General features: G+C 40.1%; 1 protein-coding gene and 1 long non-coding RNA gene across 4 annotated transcripts in view; one reads left to right on the forward strand and one right to left on the reverse strand.

The window, feature by feature from the left end:
* The first annotated feature begins 435 nt into the window (after window positions 1–435).
* Window positions 436–20,300, forward strand: part of LOC121246590 (INO80 complex subunit D-like) — a 33,333-nt gene continuing 13,468 nt past the window's right edge. The window contains exons 1-3 of one of the 3 annotated variants that reach the window (XM_041144768.1): window positions 442–1,147; window positions 13,484–13,808; window positions 14,900–15,013. In XM_041144768.1, the coding sequence (XP_041000702.1) occupies window positions 588–1,147; window positions 13,484–13,748 (825 nt within the window). In that variant the 5' untranslated portion in view covers window positions 442–587 and the 3' untranslated portion in view covers window positions 13,749–13,808; window positions 14,900–15,013. Of the gene's footprint in view, window positions 1,148–13,483; window positions 13,809–14,899; window positions 15,014–20,300 lie in introns of all 3 variants that reach the window. The other 2 variants (XM_041144769.1, XM_041144767.1) reach the window with 2 other exon arrangements.
* On the reverse strand, window positions 11,568–11,793 carry LOC121246591. The gene is made up of 2 exons (XR_005937146.1): window positions 11,752–11,793; window positions 11,568–11,693 (listed from the first exon to the last, which is right to left on the reverse strand). It is a non-coding gene; the product is annotated as an uncharacterized LOC121246591 (long non-coding RNA).

Genomic DNA, 20,300 nt, shown 5'->3' on the forward strand with positions numbered 1-20,300 from the left:
TCTAATAATATTTCATTTAACTTTTTAACTTTAATTTCATCTCATCTCATATCATATCTGAAAACAAACGAGCCCTTAAAAAAGAAACAAACTGAGTGATTCTCTATTTAACCCATACATTAATTAACGTAAAAAGTATACAGCACAACTCTTTTACAATTTATTTTCAATTTAATAAAAATAAATTTTAATATTATAAAATTGTTTTATATTTTAAGATATTAAATAATTAAATAATTATATTTAAACGTCTTTATACCACACCTTATGTAGTATAATTTAATTTAAAAAATAAATTTTATAAATTAAATTATATCATATACGTGTATTGTAAAAATCTTCAAATAAGACCCTTATAAAAGTCATATCTAATAATCGGACGATTTGCCGATAAATCAGTGAGGAAGTTGAAGTGAGGAATCGATATGGTCTCAAAGGCATATCTAAAGTTTACCGCTAAAATAGAAACTTTACTCTGTAACGATGGGAAAGTAAAGAAAGATGAGTTCGGAGTATGGCATAAACTCTCCATCGCCAGCCCCAACACCCTCTCTCCTGTCTCGTTGAACTCTCTCTCTCTCTCGCCCATGGCTTCCGCTTCCAAGCACCAAAACCCGTCATCTTCCAAACCTCCGAAAACCCCAGTCAACCTCAATCCCATCACCCACACTGACCCCCAAGACCCTAACCCCTCTGCCAATACGGCCGCCGTCACCCGATTCTTCACAAGCTCCGAAGACCTCGCCCTCTCGCGCGCCTCACACCTCACCCGCCAGCAGCTCCTCCGCCGTCGCTCACGCCACCTCAAGCAGCTATCCAAATGCTACAGGGGCCACTACTGGGCCCTCATGGAGGAGCTCAAGATCCAGTTCAGAGAGTACTACTGGGAGTACGGTGTCAGCCCTTTCAAGCAAGAACAACAACAGCATGTCTCCGACAGAGAAATCGAAGCTGGTCATCTCGAAGGCAGTGGTGAGAACAACAACAACAACAGCAGCAATATGAGTTTGGACTTGAAATGCAACCAGCGGTGCGTGTTCGTGGGGTGTAAGCTTAAGGCTATGCCATTGACGAGCTTCTGCCATCTCCACATCCTTTCTGATTCCAAGCAGAAGCTCTACAAGGCTTGCAGTTATGTTATCAAGAGGTTTTTATCAGCTCTCTTTCGTGTTATATTTAATTATTTTTCTTGATACTGTAATGGGCGCTTGATAATTCACAACTGTGGTAGATTATTGATGCACTAATGTATGTATCTGGGAAAATTTGGTTGATTTAATTCTTTAATTGGTATTTGGTAATTCGTAGGTATGCTTTCACTGAGTTACGAGAGACAGGTTTTACACGCTTTTCATGTATGTCTGAGTTATGAAAATTAGTGGTTTATGTTTACTTTGGTTGAGATTGTTGTTTATTTGTTCTCTAATGGCTTCCTTCTTCAGAAGCATCTGATTTTGATAGAATATATGAAAATCGATTTGAACCTATACTCTTTTCAGAATAAACAAATTGATTTCAAACTCTAGTATATGTTATTAATTCTTAGCTCTAACTGGATTTTTCTTTGTTTTTTTTTTCATATTATTTATGTGGTTCTCTCTCTCTCTCTCTCTCACACACACACACACACACACACACACACACACACACACACACATCTGGGAGTTTTAAGATTGAATCTTTCAAGGTTTTATTCTTGCCAGACTGTGTAAAAGGGACTAAAAAATGTGTAAAGGAGGTCTGTTGGGTTCAAAGAAGAGGGTATTAATCACTGGTTTATCTGAGGCTAGGCTTTCTGAATGTAGCTGGGAATGCCGAAATGTAAACCATGATGAGAATCACAAACTTAATAGTGAGATATATCCCCTACAATAATTTCCTGCATATATAATATCCAACATGGATTGCATAGCATTTGACACACTAAGCTTGATGTGGAAGTAAATATATTATATTACTAGATAATCTTCTTTTTTGAGTTGAATCATGATACACATTACTGGCCTGGAGGTTGGGGAGGGTTAGCAGTAAATGAATAACCAGACTTTTGAGAGGTTTTTCACTCTTTATTAAAGGAATTCTGCTTATAAAAAGAAAAGAGGAATTCTCGTTTTGGAGTCTTTAAAGGATCTCTAATCACAAGATATGAGTAAGCATTATATTTTGCATCAATCCCCTGAAATTCTTTTCTGTTGTCCCGGATCAATGAGCTTTATGTTAAAATCTACGACACTGAGCATGACATGGGTGAAGTGTTATGTCATCTTGTAGTGTTACAAACTTTTTTTGATATTTAATTGAAGAATTTATTAGAAAACACAAAAGGCATATGGCACAAATACAAAAAAAAGTATAAAAGACTAAAAGTGGAACACCTAAATATAAATAGAAAAAGTGTTATGAGATTGATGCTAGAAGATATGGGGGATTTTATGGTGGCTTGCTCGTTCAAGAATGTTGTGGATGGATATCAGTGGGCCTTTGTAGGTGTTTATGGTCCTAACTTAGATCGTGCAAGAAGTTTACTATGCAATGAATTGGTAGGCCGAAGTAGCATATGGGACTTACCTTGGTGTATTGGTGCCGACTTCTATATTACTCGGTTCACGAGTAAATGATCGGGTGGCTCTAGCTTCAATCACCAATGGTAGACTTCTCTAACTTCATGTATGAAAAATATTTATTAGATATTCCTCTTGCATGTGGCTATTACACTTGGTCAAGCAACCAAGAACACCCCTTTTGGTCAAGGATCGATAGATTCATTGTATCACTCGAATGGGAAGCACATTACCTGGATCTCGTTCAAAAGACACTCCCTAGAGCTTGCGTGAAGAACCAACCATCTCTGTACAATTTCTCTCCATACAATTTCTCTATTCTCATGCTTGTCAGTAATCTCACCTCCGGGGCCTCTCACTAGAGCTAACTCCCTTATCCCACAATGCTTCTCGTCGGCAACTCTTTTACCTTTTGTTAGTAGTCTTTCTTTTAGTGTTAATAAGATGGCGGGTGATAGGCAATTTATGGTGGAAGCAAAAACCTTTGTTCTTTTGGAAGTGGGTGGCAATAGCATTCGTATCATCGAGAGAAGCAGTAGAATGGTTACGTTTATTGTCATAAGTAGGACGTTGGCTTCATGGGTGGTACAAATGGTAGAAGAAGGTCTAGACTCTCGTTGGCATGAAGGCTTCTTCAGAAAAATGAGGGTGGGTGATGGAGTTCTCACCATTCAACGTCACATTAACTCTAGGGGATGCTTCTTGCATTTGGTAGAGCTTGGGAATGACAAGAAGAGGGGCTTTATGATTGTCCTTGAAGGTTCGAAGGGCAGTGGCTAGGAAGATTTTGCTTACCACCTTGAGAAGGTTACCGACTTCTATGACTCTGTTGCTGCCAATGCAAGTAGGGTGTGAACAGAGGGTGGCTTTCAAAGGGGAGGGGAGACTGGTAGTGGGATGGAGGCAGGGAGGTTTCTCCCCTCAAAAGGTGCCACCTACGCTTTAGTCCTGAGGTTACCGGTGAGTACTTAGACAGGGAGCAGCTCTGCTATGGTGGCTGACAGGAGTTGGTCGAAGGGTAAAGGGATTAGCAACGTAGGAGATCACGGCTGCATGCCTGTCCCACCTGCGGCTACCCATCTTTTTCCATAGACTGACATGGGAGGTGAGGGTTCCTCTGTCGATAGTACGAAGATGGGGAAGTAGAAGGGATCCTGTGGGCTGTCAGAGCACAATTGTCAGGGATATCAGAGGAAATTAACGTGTTGAAGAGGAAAGTGGACTTGAGCTTAAGTTTGGTTATGGGTCAAGGTAGTGGGCTCATGAAGAATGGAGAGCCTGCGGTGAGTTCTGATAAGGCTGGGCTGGGCTCGAGTAGAAAGGGGCTCGCAAATGATGTTGTAAGGACTGCAGGGGTTAGGCCCGTGACGGTTGGAGAGACATCATGTAGGCTCGTCTTTGAGTGGTGAGCTAAGGAAACATCTCAGGCCGAGATTCATATGTATCGGGCTTGAGAATCCCAAATCCTCCGGTGGTTGCGCCGACCGCCTCGTCAACGACACAGAAAGAACTGCCGGCCGTCGGCGGGCCCAAGTAGGGCCCAGTTACAGGCCACGACAGGGAAGAATAGAAGCACAGAGGCGATGACGATTGTTGTGTTAGTTCAAAATGAAGCTGCTGCCCATTCTTAGGCCACTGGGAGCTCGTCGTTGACACAAATAGAGCCGCCGACCACTGCCGTCCCTACGGTATACAACTTGGAACAACTCTCGGCCTCAGAGGGGATGAACAGTCGCGATGAGGTGGTGGCCTCAACTGGGCTGCTTCGATTTGAAGTTTCTGCTGGTCCACGTCTTCCACCTCTAAAGGCTTCTTCCAGGGCTCAGTCCCCTCTCAATGACCCAGGAAGACTCTAATGTCAAGGGGTCATTTATGGTGGTAGCTGCTGAGACCCCCTCCAGGGCTTTGTGCATGTTGGAAAAGAGGATGAGACTACTCCCAAAGATGAGGCACTCTCAGATGACGGGTCATCAATTGGGTCTATTTTATAATTAGTTTGCAAGGAGTCTGGAGAGATCGCTACCTTTAATGATCTGGGGGATTCGGGGGACAAACCCAATCCTATTTGCTCTCTGCCTCTAGCGCCTCTATGGATTAGCTCACAGTCAGATTGGGTCCTGAAGAAGATAGATGAAATTCGCCATTGCATAGGGATCTCTTGCAAGGGTTTTGAGGATTAGTTTAAAGCACTCCTTACTGCCATCGAAGCAGGACAACCCCTCATAGACTGCCTCTAAAAAAGAAAGGGAGCTCAAGAGGCTTTCTTGTTCTATAAATTATGATGCATGGGAAGTGCCAGTAGAGGGAGGCACAACGACAGGGCGAACCTTGACGTCCCATGAAGCCCAAGATCCTTTCATGGAATTTCCGGGGACTAAATGACCCGAGCAAATGCCTTAGAGTGAAAAACTTAATAAGGGAATGGAAGGCTGACGTTATTTGTTTACAGGAGACTAAACTGAGGTTTATTGATAGGAATGTAATAAGTAACTTGTAGAATTGTTCTTATGCGGGTTGGACTAGCCTTGCTTCTAAAGGTGCTTCAGGGGGCATCATAGTGATGTGGGACAAGAGAGTAGTAAATTTGGTGGAGGGGAATATCGGAGAATTTTCGGTAGCTTGTTCTTTCATGAATGTGGAAGATGGTTTCGGGTGGGGGTTCGTAGGAGTATATGGGCCCAATAATGACAGCTATAGAAAGCTTCTTTGGGATGAGATCGTCGGTTTGTGCAGTTGGTGGGATGGCCCGTGGTGTATCAGAGATGATTTCAACATCACTTGGTTTTTGAGTGAAAGGTTGGGGGACTCTAGCTCGGGTTTAGCCATGACTGATTTCTCAGCTTTAATTTTTGAGCTGGATTTGGTTGATCTACCTTTAGCTGGGGGAGATTATACCTGGTCTAACGGGAGGGCTTGGTCTAGGTTGGATAGATTCATTGTTTCTCCCTCTTGGGTGGCCCACTTTCCCAACCTATGCCAAAAACGACTCCGTAGGCTCTGCTCTGATCATTCTCCTCTTATTGGATTGTGGGGGTCTCCACGAGAGAGAGAGATATTTTAAATTCAAGAACATGTGGCTAAAGGTAGATGGGTTTACTGACAAGATTAGAACATGGTGGTCTTCATATCAATTCTCGGGCACTCCCAGTTTTGTTTTAGTCGGGAAAATTAAAGCCTTGAAAAATGATCTGAGAAAATGGAACATGGAAGTATTTGGGAACATTAATGACCAGCGGAATAATCTATTTCATGAACTGCAGCATCTTGATAAAAAAGAGGTGGATGGGGTCCTCGCAGATGATGACAAAGCAAGGAAAATCGTTGTAGTAGTTGAGCTGGAAAAGATCACACTTATGGAGGAGATTTCCTGGAGGGGTACAAGAGCACAAAGTTTTTCCACAAGAGTAGCTAATTACCATCGAAGAAACAATGCCATCGAGGTTCTTCATTTGGAAGGGAGGGTTCTTTCGGATAGAGTCACTATCAAGGATCACATTGTCCACTTTTATGATAAGCTTCTGAAGGAGCAACATCATTGGAGACCCAAGGTAGATGGGTTGGTTTTTTATTCTATTGATCAATCGAGTGCAACTTGGTTGGAGAGATTGTTCGAAGAGGAGGTGCTTAGTGTGCTAAAAAGGATGGACAAGGACAAAGCCTCAGGCCCAGATGGTTTCACAATGGCTTTCTTCCAGGCTAGTGGGACATTGTCAAGGAGGACATCATGAAGGTCTTTCTCGAATTTCATTCTTTTATGAAATTTGAGAAAAGCCTTAATGCCACATTTATTGCCCTTATTCCTAAAAGGGCACGGTCAGTGGAGTTGCAAGATTTCCGTCCTATAAGTTTGGTGAGTGGGGTTTACAAGATCATCTCTAAAGTTCTAGCCAAGCGGTTGAGCGAAGTCATGGGGAGGATCATCTTGAAGTCCCAAAACGCTTTTGTAAAAGGAAGACAAATACTAGACTCGGTCCTCATCGCTAATGAATGCTAGGAGAGGAGTCAAAGCTGGCATTCCAGGTATCTTATGTAAATTGGATATGGAGAAAGCCTTTGACCATATAAATTGGGATTTCTTGGTGTATATATTTGGCAAGTACAGATTTGGGCCAAGATGGTGTCAGTGGATGAAATATTGTATTACAACAGTCAGATTCTCTATTTTGGTTAGCGCACTCCTGAAGGCTTCTTTAATAGCTCTTGGGGCTTGAGACAATAGGACCCTTTATCCCCTCTTCTTTTCATTTTAGTAATGGATGTTCTGAGTAGAATGTTGAAAGGGATGGTAAATAGGGGCTTCATCTTGGGTTTCTTAGTGGGTGGTTGCTCACATGGTAGTCTATCAATCTCTCACTTACTTTTCGCTGATGACACGCTGATTTTCTATGAGTCGGAACCCAATCAGATTTGTTCCTTGAGAGCTCTCTTGCTTTGTTTCGAAGCTATCTTTGGTCTTAAGGTGAATCTATCAAAATCTGAAATAGTTCCAGTTGGTTCGGTTAATAATTTAAGTGACTTGGCTGCCATCATGGGCTGCAAGGTGTCATCCTTGCCCATGAAGTACCTTGGACTTCCTTTGGGGGCCCCTCATAAATCCAAGGCTATGTGGGATGGGATTGTTGAGAAGATCAAATGCAAATTGGCGGGTTGGAAGAGAATTTACTTATCTAAAGGTGGCAGAATCATATTAATTAAGAGCACATTATCCAATCTCCCAACATGCTTTCTATCTTTATTTCATTTGCCTACGGGAGTGGCGAACAGATTGGAGAATATTTTTCGTGATTTCTTGTGGGGTGGTTTAGAGTAGGGGTGTAAATCGGTTTGGTCTAGGGGTGATGGACCATCATTTTCCCCGGATCGGACCGAACATCCATAGGGACCGGATCGGTCCTGTCTGGTCTAGTTTGTCCATTTGGTGTGGCTCAATTATTTTTTATTTTTATTTTCAAATAAATTAATAAAAAAATTATTTAAATTATTAAATTAAAATTAAGTGAATTATTTTTTTTGATAAGTAAAATTAAGTGAATTATTAATGTGGATTATGTAACTAACTCATTAAAAAAATAATTAATTATAATTATATTGATGATGTTAATTGCTAATTTGTTACGAACTTAGATTATGTCAATATATTATGATAGTTAATGCATAATGAGCTATATTAAACTTTTTACATTTTGTATATGAAGCATAAATAATTGAATTATCCATAGGTCCCTGTCCATACATGCTTTATATTTAGGTATTTTACAAAAAACTTATCTAATAAATTTAATTAGATCATAGATGTAGATGTTAGTAATTAGTTAATGGTGAATTGGTGATAGGTTAGTTGATAATATACATTAGTTAATTAATAGAATATTAATTTGTAATTACATTTTTAAAATTTAATATTGTTAATGGTGATAGATTAGATGAAAATTACATAATTAATTATAAAATTATTATATAAAATAATATATATAAAATATATTTTCCTATTTGGTCGGTCCGGTTCGGGAAAACCCCACCTTGAGATCGGACCGAAAATCGAAAAAATGGAATTTCTTGGACCGAGACCGACCGGTCACTGGTCTCAACTTCAGGCCGGTCTGGTCTGTTTCTCCGGTGTGGACCGACTGGCTTACAACCCTAGTTTAGAGAATGCGAAAAAATTTCATTTGATTAAGTGGGATAAAGTCTGTACACCTTTGTCCTACGAAGGATTGAGGATTAGAAAATTGAGAACCTTCAATAAGGCCCTTTTAGGAAAATGGTTATGGCGGTATCATTGGGAAGGAGATGCTTTTTGGAGGAACATTATTAATATTAAGTATTGGAGCATATGGGGAGGTTGGTGCTCTAATGAAGTAAGATGGGCTTATGGCGTGGGTGTTTGGAAATTTATTTGCAATGGTTGGGATGACTTGTTAATTGCAGATTCGAGGTGGGTAGGGGCACTCAAATTAGATTTTGGCACGACATTTGGTGTGGTGATGTTGCTTTGAAGAACGCTTTCCCCTCTCTTTATAGGATTGCGTTAGAGAAGGATGCCTCAGTGGATGATAGCATGGACATCTCTTCTAATTCCACTCATTGGTCAGTGAGATTTATTAGAGCTGTACAGGATTGGGAGATGGGAGACATTGCTGACTTTTACAGCGTATTATATGCGCTGAATTTACCTACAGATGGGGAGGATAGATTGCTTTGGACACCTACGTGGAACAAGAACTTCTCAGTCAGATCCTACTACATGGTATTATCGACCCATTCCCTGAATGCCTTTCCTCGGAAGTGCATTTGGAGGAGTAATGCTCCCCTTAAGGTTGATTTCTTTTGCTAGCTGGTATCTCATGGGAAAATATTGACTATTGACAAGCTGAGAAAGTGTGGCCTCTACATAATAGATTGGTGCTTCATGTGCAAACATGATAGTGAATCAACGGATCACCTCCTTCTTCATTGTGAAGTAGTCAAGGCTGTATGGGATGAAATATTCACAAGGCTTGGCATTGCATGGTTAATGCTTAGGAGTGTGATAGATTTCAAGTCATGTTGGAGAGGTATTCGGGGCAACTGGCATATCGCGGCTGTTTGGAAGATGGTGCCTTTATGCTTAATGTGGTGCACATGGAATGAGAGGAATGGTTGCTTGAGGATAGGGAGCGCTCACCGGAAGGGTTTAGGGACTTTTTCTTTCATATATTGCTACTTTGGGCATCATCTATTGTATTGAATAGAACAAATTTTAATGACTTTTATGCTGCTTTTTGCAGCGCTTAGCTTGTAACTAGGCTTTTCTTGTATACTTCCTGTGTACCTGAGCCTCGTCTAATTACATGGATTAATAAAATCTCTTTCTTACTGATAAAAAAAAAAAAAAAAAAAAAGAGGCTCCCTAGGTTGTGTTCAAATCACTTTCCCATCTTTCTTGATTGTGGAGGTATTCATGGAGGGCCAAGTTACTTCAAGTTCAAAAATATGTGGTTTAAATTAGAAGGAATCCTCGATATCTAAAGTAAATTGAAGTGGGTTTCAATTACATGGAAACCCAAGTTATATCATGGTGTGTAAATTGAAGTCTTTGAAGAAAGATTTGAAGGCTTGGAATGAGCAAGTGTTTGGCAATGTGGAAGGTCGAGTGTACACTCTTTGAGGAACTCAAAGGATTGGAGGAGGAGAGGGAATTATTTGAAATGGAGAAGGCACATAAAACTCAAGTGACTGGATATCGAAAGGATCTCTCTATTGGAAGAAATATTTTGGATACCGAAATTGAGAGAGCACTATGGTTGAAGGGGACAAATGCACCAAATTTTTCCACCGGGTGGCTAACTCACATAGTAGAAACAATGCCATAGAGACGGTGATGGTTGATGGGGCAGCCTTTTCAAACCAAACCTAGATCATAGATCACATTGTCAACCATTACAAGAATCCGCTTTCAGAACATTTCTCTTGGAGACCGAGATTAGATGGGCTTAATTTTGATGCTCTTGATTCACAAGAACAAGGACAGCTTGAGAGGCCTTTTGAAGAAACGGAGATCAAGAAAGCGATAAGAAGCATGGTGGATGACAAAGCTCTAGGCCCAGATGGCTTCTCTATGGCTCTTTTCCAAACTTGTTGGAAGTGATCAAAGAAGATAAAAGTGGGGATCTTTCATGATTTTCATGAAAATGGTAGGTTTGAAAAGAGTCTCAATGCAACATTTATTGCTCTACCTATCAAAAAAACATTTATTGCTCTATTCCAAAAAAACATGGCGTTGTAAAGGTAAAATATTATCGTCCCATTGGCTTGGTGAGTGGGATGTACAAGATCATTTCAAAATTTTTGCCAAATAGATTGAGCATGGTGGTTAATAAGTTAATATCAAAGTCCCAAAATGCCTTTGTCCGAGGTAGGCAAATCCTCGACTCGATTCTTATTGCCAACAAATCCTTGGATAGTAGATTCAAGTCGGAGTGCTAAGGCTTTTGTGCAAGCTCAATATGGAGAATGCCTATGACAGAGTCAATTGGAGATTTTTGCTTTAAATGCTCGAGAGATGTGGCTTTGGTACATAATGGTGTTCTTGGATCAAACAGTGTATCTCTACTGTTTGTTTTTCTATCTTGATGAATAGCACACCAAAGGGATTTTTTAAAAGCTCATAATGCTTGAGACAAGGTGATCCTCTATCTTCGCTACTTTTTGTTTTTGTAATGGAAGCTTTTAACAAGATGATTTCAAGTGTCTTGGAGGGCGGGTCTTATCCGGATTCTTAGTAGGGGAGGCAAATACCGGCTCATTTAACATATCTAGTCTATTATTTTCTGTTGATACCCTAATCTTTTTTGGAGTCAGCCATGATCAAATTCAAGCTTTGAGGGCTCTCCTTTTATGCTTTGAAGCCGCTTGGGGGTTGAAGGTGAACTTGGCTAAATTAGTAGTCTCGGTGGGGGATGTTTTGAGCTTGAAGAGCATGGCTTCCATTTTGGAATGCAAGATATCTCAGCTGCCCACAAAATATCTGGGCCTCCCTTTGGGATGATGTACTAGAAAAAATGGAGCGGAAATTGGCTAGTTGGAAAATGATGTATGTATCTAGAGGTGGTAGGGTCACTTTAATCAAAAGTATCATTTCCAACCTTGCCAACCTATTTCCTATCATTGTTTTCGCTTCCTTATTGCATGGAGAAACACCAATGGGATTTTTTTTTTTCTTTTTTTTTTTTTTTTGGGGGGGGGGGGGGGATGAAGGATGAGTTTAAATTCCACTTGGTAAAATGGGCCACGATGTGCTCCCCTTTCTTGGAGGAGGATTGGGTATTCGGAACTTGCAATCTTTTAACAAAGCTTTGCTTGGTAAATGGCTATAGAGACACCACAATGAACACGGAGCATTGTGGATAGTCGTCATAGAATCGAAGTATGGTGAACCATGGGGCTGATGGTGTTCGAATGAGGTAAGTAGGCCATATGGGGTGGGTCTATGGAAATACATAAGAATAGGATGGCACACATATTTGTTTTGTGGTGGGTGATGGGTCCAAAATCAAATTTTGGCATGATGGATGGTGTGGCAGTAGGGCACTCAAGGAAGCTTATCCGGAATTCTATGGCATGGCAAAAATGAAAGAAGTCTTAATTGCAGACCTCTTAATCCTATCCAATGGTACTCTCTAATGGAACGTTACATTCTTCAGAGATGCACAAGATTGGGAAGTTGACACTTTTTCGAAGTTTTGTGATCTAGTGTACTCTGCCCGTATGATATGGGAAGTTGAAGACAAGATTTTTTGGCGCCCCTCTAAGGGAAGTTCATAGTCTGCTCCTTCTATCAAGCCATCAACTCACATAATACAAATCCATTCCCATAGAAGAGTATATGGAAGACAAAGGCACCCTTGAAGGCAATTTTTTTGTTTGGACGACTTTCTTGGGGAAGATCCTCACACTACACAACCAATGTAAATGCCTCATCATGGTCATGGATTGGTCTTGTATGTACGAAAAGAGTGGAGAGTCCATCGATCATCTATTTCTTCATTATGAGATTTCTATGATCTTGTTGAATGAATTCTTTGCTCGGATGGGACTAGCTTGGGTGATGCTAAAAAGGGTAAACAAGCAGGAGAGCTGATTTGACCGGGCAGACCAGACGAGCGAGATTTATTTAAAGCTAAAGCGCTGTGCCAACCTCGAATCCATTTACGATCCCGAGTTTCCAGACACGTCGCACTTCCGCTCGGGTCAAGGCTGCTGCTTAGCCCTAAGACGGATCAAAGAAGAGTGGGGAACCTCTCGCTGGTTTTTGGAATTCGACATCAGGAAGTGTTTTCACACCATCATTAGTGCTAGCAGTTTCCTCTGTGATGGGGGATCCAAAAAAAAGTTAAAGAAACTTTGAAGAGTGGTAAAATCTGAAAGGAAAGATGGAAAGAGGGAAGTTGGCTGATAAAGATGGAACAGTAATGATTGCGTAATATAAATTTTTTGCCCTTATCATCGAAAGTATCGACCTCCTAGCTTCTTGGAGAGGCATTTAGGGCAACTCTCAGGTTGCAACAGTATGGAAGATGTTGATTTTTCTAATGTGTCTATTGTGGTGTACTAGTAGGGAGGGGAATGAAAGAAGTTTTGATGATCGAGAGCGGTTAGTGGATGAGCTTAGAAATCTATTTTTCAATACTTTAGTCCTTGGTCGATTGTAATTGATTTTAATGGTATGACTTTTCATCAATTCATTGTATCACTAAACTAGCATGCATGGACGATGCTCTTGTATATGTTCCGTATACTTAGGCCTTTGTCTATTTTTATGATGAATAAAATTTGTTTACCGATAAAAAAATTGATAATTTCAATTTTAATATTTTAGTACTCTCATTTGGAAAATTAAATTCAGATCATATAATAGGTTGTGAAAAAGAGGTTCAGACTTGTAAAAAAAAAAAAAAAAAGTGGTTCAGAGTTTAAGGATTCTTCTACGAACCCAAAAGGAAAAAAATACTTTTAAGGATTCTTCCAGAGGCCCGAAAATATGGTATGTGCCACCTAATAATATTTTTATACACCACATAATGAGCGAATTCTTTGCAGAAATCGGAATGTTTGAGAAACATTTTCAAAATTGTTCTAGAGCTCACTTTAGCTTATTATGATTGACTTCCACGTGTTAGCTAACATCTAAATTTAGCATTCCATTCCACAAATTGGAATTACAGTTGTAAAAAATGACCTTAGAAGTTTTTGAAGATCACTAGTCGGCACCAGTTAAGTTTTATTGCATAAGTCTATTGTGAGGCAATTCACAACTTTTGCATTTTCAGTTGTGAGTGGTAGAGATTGAGTTTTCTTTTTTATTTCTTCCAATAAGTGCATAGATTGTATTCTCAACTGGCTTATTAATTGATCCTTTGTTTTTGCTTTTTCAAAATATGTAGTGCTCAGGCTGGACCTATAACATGTGGGAAGCCCATATTGAGATCCACCATTCCTTCTCTTTGTAGTGTCCATTTCCAAAAGGCCCAGAAGCATGTCACAAGGGCTTTGAAGAAGGCGGGTCTGAATGTTTCCTCATCGAGTAAGCTTGCTCCCAAGTTCCATGTTCTAGTGGCAGAATATGTACGCCAAATTCAAGCCAAACGGAGAGCTTCAAGAAGGGCAAATAGAATTGAAGTTTTGGTGAAGGAAGAAATTGCAAGCTGAGCCTCATGTCTCTTGGTGCAGGCTATATTGGTGATTTCTTAAATGATTCGAAAAGCTGAGGTGAGTGTTTATCTGATCAAAGTTTTCTTTTTTATTTTATTTCTTGTTTGGTCATCATTTTTTGTTAAGCTTGTTTACCTTGTTTACTTTTTTTTTATGAGTCAAGATTTGTGTTATCCACCCTCTTTGCATCTCTTTTCAACTGTTTGCATTCGGTATCAACTTTAGCAGTTTTCACAAAAGTTTGTTTTATATATGCAGAATGTGACTTCACTTCTCAAATTTTTTTTTTTTTTTTTTCGGGGGGGTGGGGGGGTGGGGTTGGGTTTGGAGTCTGGACACATGGGGGGTATTCTTTGGGCAGCCTTGTCTCAGGAGAAGCCTTGGCATCAGTCCCAGGGTTGTACCCAAATAAAACAGAGCCCGTTTCAGGTTTTGATTCTTTGGAATGGAGTTAGCGAGCAGAAAGAGACATGGGCTTTAGACTCCTACTTTGAAGTCCAGAGGGAATATGGATATCTCGAGTAATTGGGGAGGCCTCTAATTTATCTTTAATGGGTAGGTGTATGGAGGGACCTTTAGTAAGACAAAAGAATGACTGCAGAATCAAGTTCTTTTGGCAAATATAGACGATAAAGGGAAACCATTGTGTTGTAAGCTGCCGGCCAAGTGCCTTTGATTGGAGAGTGGGAAGTCGGGAATTTCTAATTGGGTCATGCTAAAAATCAGAACATTCCATCATGTCACTGGAGTCTCGTGTGATGTGTTTGAGGACATTGAGAGATTAGTAAGTAAAGAAAAAGGAAGCCATCAAATTTACTTTGTCTCTCACAAACTCTTATTGATATATATAGGTTATGTTGTAGTAAAATAATTATACTACACATGTAACAAATTCCCGTGCTAACATATTATTTTAACCCTTATTACAACTCTTCAATATGCTTGATTCTTTCATGAAAAATATGGATTAGATGCAATATGTACAGCAGCTTGGTTATCACAATTTCCTATTGAAATGTTAACCATGCCAACTCACTAGTAGTATGAGTCATTGCCCTGTACTCTGCTTCAGCAGAGACTGTCACTAATTTTTTTTTTTTTTTCACTTTTCCAAGTAACCTAAGGTAGCTTGCTTATCTCTTGGACAGATGGGGGGCTTGCCGAATCTGCATCAGTAAAACCTTCTACCATTTTCTCTATGTGAGAAGTTCTAGGAGCCTCCAAAAACTAACTAATGGCACCAAGTACATATGAAATATCAGGTCTGGTGATATAAGGTTCTATGATATTTACCAGGATCTTCAAATAATTATTCCTCATCCTTTAGTAATTTCTGATTAGGATCCATAGGAACATCAACAGGATGAGCACTCATAATCTGTCTCTTTTAACAAATCAGGCACATGCTCTCTTTGAATACCTGCTTGAGATCTAGCCACTCCAATCCCCAGAAGATATCGAAGTTTTCCCAAATCCTTCATATGAAACTGTTGCTGCAGAGATTGTTTCGATTTAGCTATACCTCTTGAATCATCTCCAGTTATAACAATATCATCTACCACAAGAAGAATATAATCTGCATCGGAATGTAAACGAAATTTCGAATGATCTGTTTGGCATCACTAGAGACCAAACTTCAAAATTGCCTCGAGAAGTTTCCAAACCATGCTTTTAGAGATTACTTGAGACCATATAAAGCATTTTTATTTGAGAAATACTTCCATTGATCCTGCCCAATAAACATAATTTCTTCTATTTAATTTCATGGAAGTCATAGGATTATTAGCTAAGGTAGTTGACATAACAAGTTCTGATTTAATTGCAATAATGTAATACAAATCACCAATAAGAGTAACAATATCGGCAAATAAGCTGGAATAATGTAAATCACCATCCAACACGATGCAACTGACAATTGCCCACATTACACCATTTGAAATGAGAAGAAAGCACCATAAATTGCAATGAAATAGGCTATAAACGGCTAAACTGAAGCAAATCAGTCAAATATGATGTATATAGAGCAAAACTATCCAAAATACTGACGCACTGGCAGGAAAACAATAAATTCCCTCCAGAACCAGCCAAAAAATACTGAAAACTGACCTGAAGTGGCTAAAATATGGCAAAACACACCGAAAAATGGAATACCAACCACAACTTTCCGAAAAAACTGAGCCACACTAAATGAATCACCAGATTCGAGTCACACCAACTGATATCCGGTTGGCCTGATTATGTATCAGGTCAATTTGAGAACCTAGCAAAATATTAGATCTAGGCTGGTTGGGCTGCCCTGTGATGCCCCGACTCCCACGTACAAAAATAAGAGAATTGTGACGTCAGGATGATGACAACACGGGTCACGCATCCCAACAAAATGTGCTCAAGTGTATGCAACATGCAAAATTGTACAATAAAAATCGCAGCGGATAATATAAATAAGTCATCTAAGTACCAAAAGTTTAAATACAAATATTCAAAACAAATTACCTTTAAAGAGTTATACAGTCATCCCAAATATATTACAAAGGCAATACATAAATTGATAAAAACAAAACTCGATAAACAGGAGCAATCCTAGATCACTCCACCAACGGAGCCAAGCTAAGGCTCGTCATCCTCATCTGCATCAAAATCTGCGATACCATAAAATGGTACCACAGGTAAGTATAAACCAAACAACTCTCGGGATAAAAACATATTAATGCAACCAACATGCATTCATACAACAAAATCCACTTAGCCATAAAACACCATTTTTCCCCAAAAATGATTATTTCCAACACACGCCAAAATCTCATTTTGGCCCAAAAACATAGTCCGTCATTTTTCCAGAAAATGACTCACACAAAACAAACCATTTATCGGACACTGTAGGAGGGAATCGCAGGCGGGACTCTACCACCGTCCCTGCTTACCACCATCCCTACTGCGTGCACCGTAGGCGGGAATCACAGGCGGGACACAACCACCATCTCTACCGCGTGCACCATAGGCGGGAATCACAGGCGGGACTCTACCACCATCCCTGCTTACCACCATCCCTACAGTTCCTTTCCACATAATAAATATTTATCACACACAATGAATACTTATCAGAGCATTGTAGGCGGGAATCACTAGCGGGACTATATCACCATCCCTGCTTATCACCATCCCTATCGTGTGCATCGTAGGCGGGAATCACAGACGGGACACAACTACCATCCCTGCTTACCACCATCCCTATTGGGGGCACCGTAGGCGGGAATCACAGGCGGGACTCTACCACCATCCTTGCTTACCACCATCCCTACAGTCTCTTTTCCTTTTTCTCAAACCAGTCAATCCAGTCATTTCAAACACACAGAATCATTTCACATGAAAATTCAATTTTCAAATAAACACATAAAAACCCAGTTTTCAATAAACACATGAACATGAATGTATGTACACGAAAACCCAGTTTCATTTACAAACATGATCATTCGTCCAATACGCCATGTACATGAACAACGCCATAACAATAACCAACAATGCAAACCAAACACACAACTCCGTCCACAATCCATCTGACCCCCGAACTCCTCGGACTTAGTCCGACATAACCAACTAGTTCACAGATAAAATGAGTTAGTGCAAAAATACATTTAAATCATGAAAGTTATTTGAGAAAATACTTACAGTGCTATATAATAATTTTCAGAGGATCACGGAGGTACAAGAGACAGCAACACAACAACAGAACAGTGCCAAATGCATTGTGGCCGTGGGCCTCAAAAATCCACTTTTGAATGGAGACAAAGTAAGACCCAAAATTGATAGGGTAGGGCTTAGAGAGGTCGGTGAAGCCAATGGTGGTGGTGGTTTGCCGTGAGTGGCGGCGTAAAGGGTGGTTGAAGACCAAAAATACCCAAATCGGAAATGGGGTTGGATGTGCTTCACCGGTGACGGATCGGAGCTGAGGTTGGGTCCATTGGGTTGCTATGAGGTCGAGGATAAAGTGGTGAAGAAATAGTGGCCGGAGGTGGCGCGACGGCGGCGCTGGAACGAAGAGAAGGCCGTGGCTTTGGGCGGTTCGTGGAGGCTAACGGCGGCGCGATAGGGGGGATTTACGGGGAAGGGTCGCCGGCCGGTGGGGGAGAGGTTGGGCTGGGCGGTGTAGCACACGGCGGCGCGACAGCGGTGGGTTGGGTGAGGAAGACACGGACGCATGGGGAAGGGAGAAGGAAAGGGACGTCGCGCGCGGGAGAGAGAGCTGGGGGGAAAAAGAAAAAGAAGAAAAAAGAAAGAGGAAAGAGGAGAAAGAAAAAGAAAAGAGGAAAAAGAAAAGTGGGGAAAAGAAATGAGGTCCAATCTTCACATTTTGGGTCACAGAAAATGATCCAACGAAAATGATAAAATGAAAATAAAATAATTAAATCCAACAATCAATTAATTTAAAATAAAGAACAGTTTAAATGCATCACAATAATAAATATTAAGAAAATATCTCAAATTAATTTTCACAATTTAAAGATCATAAAATAAACTATCTAAAAATATCCGATAATTTTAAAACAAGAGAAAAATATTTTTGAATTATTAAAAATAATCCTTCAATAAAAATACACTAAAATACGGGGTGTTACATGCCCCGATAGACGTCTTGGTTTGAGCTGCCTTATCTTGGATAGCAAACGCCTTGCATGCACAACCAAACAGGATCTTTGTCTTCAAATCTTATTGAAAAATTGCCGACAACACTCGGACCATGCCAATGAAACCCAAGATAGTAACAATAGAGCCGGTCAATGACCACAAGTCAATTTAGTGGGGGAAACAACCTACCACCGAGACAACAAAGAACCATGTGAAGGAACTAACACTGCAAGTATCTTCGGCCAGCGTACACATCATAGAAATTGGATAAGATGAAATGAGATGAAAGTTGAATAAAATATTGTTAGAATATAATTTTTTAATATGATTTTTGTTTTGAGATTTTAAAAAGTTGAATTGTTTATTGTATTTTGTGTGGGAGTTTGGAAAAGTTGTAATGATGAGATGAGATGAGATGGTTTGTGAAAACAAACGAGGCCTAAGAAAGGAGGAACTTACTGCTTTGTTTGTAGCTATTGAAGTGAAATAGAGACTTGAAAGATATGTCATGCAGCTCTAAATTGGGTTAAAAGCTTCAAGAAGAGTTAAAGAGGCTACCGTATTTCATTAATTATAATGTTAAGAGTGGTAGGAAAAGTCGTAGTTGTGCTAAGGGGAAGGGCTCTCAAGCTTAGTCTTGAAGCTCAATATTTTATCCTGGAAAGTTGGAGAATTAGATGAAGAGGAAAGTGCGTTCAAGTTGGGTATTTACTTAGAAATTGGAATGTGGATATCATTTATTTTTAGGAAACGAACCTGAAGCCAGTCTTGCGGAGTCGTTCGCAAGTTTTGGACTGGTCAACTTGTAGGTTGGTGTTGCTTGTATTTAGGGCTGGTAGATTGTGTTGTCGTGTCGGGTTCGGGTCTTATATGAGTCAACCAAAATCCCTTAACCCTAAAACCTAATTTTGTGTTGAGTTCGTGTTAGGTTCATAAGTTTTGAAAACAATTGTCAACTAAATGTCGCATGTTGGGTTTGAGTATCGAGTTTGGGTCATATTTTAGTCAACCCTAACTCGACCTATTTAATCAAATGGGCCAGACCCCTCAAATCTAAGCCACTAATTTTGCATTGAGTTTGCATCAAATTCATGGGTTGTGTCGGCAATTGATAGCCCTAGTTGTATTTAGTAGATGCCTTCTCTAGCGCGCGTGCCGGGAGGAAGGTGGGGGGGGGGGGGGGATATTTTGCTGATGTGGGATGGAAGGGTGGTGGAAAAAATGATATATTTGTTGGTAAGTTTTCTATTGCATGCTTTCAGAATGTAGAAAACAAGTTTGAGTGGGCCTTTGCTATGGTATATGGGCCAAATTGTGACAATGTGCGAAGGTTTCTTTGGGATGAGCTAGCTTGTCTCATGAGTTGGTGGAACATGCCTTTGTGTATTGGGGGTGGTTTAGTGTAACTTGTTTTCCTAGCAAAAAAGAGGGTTCAGCTTGTTTATGTCCATATATGATGGAGTTTTCTTAATTTTATATTTGAGAAAAACCTTGTTGATATGTTGCTGGTGGGATGAGCTTTCACATGGTCTAATAACTGAGGCATTCATGGTTGTTCTGGATTGGATTGATTTTCAATTTCCGATTGGTAAGAACACCTTTTTATTGTCTCAGAGGCTATTAGATAAACTTTGCCCTGATTTCATTTCTTTTAGATTGTGGGGATGTTCATGGTGGAAAAGGATCTTTCAAGTTTGAAAATATTTGGCTAAAAATATATACTTTGGCATGTAAAACCTAAAAACTCTAAAAGCTTATTGCGTCTTGAATGAAGAGGTGTTTGGAATATTGGAAAAAAAGATGCAACTTCTTTCTGAAGAGCTAAGAGGCTGCGAGGTGATTGAGGAGAGGCCATTGTTTGAGGAAGAGGGGTCAAGTGAGATAGAGATTATCAGTGAGCTGCAAAGGACATCTGTTATAAAGCAT

The sequence above is a fragment of the Juglans microcarpa x Juglans regia genome, chromosome 1S (genome assembly GCF_004785595.1).
Source record: "Juglans microcarpa x Juglans regia isolate MS1-56 chromosome 1S, Jm3101_v1.0, whole genome shotgun sequence".
Lineage (NCBI taxonomy): Eukaryota > Viridiplantae > Streptophyta > Magnoliopsida > Fagales > Juglandaceae > Juglans > Juglans microcarpa x Juglans regia.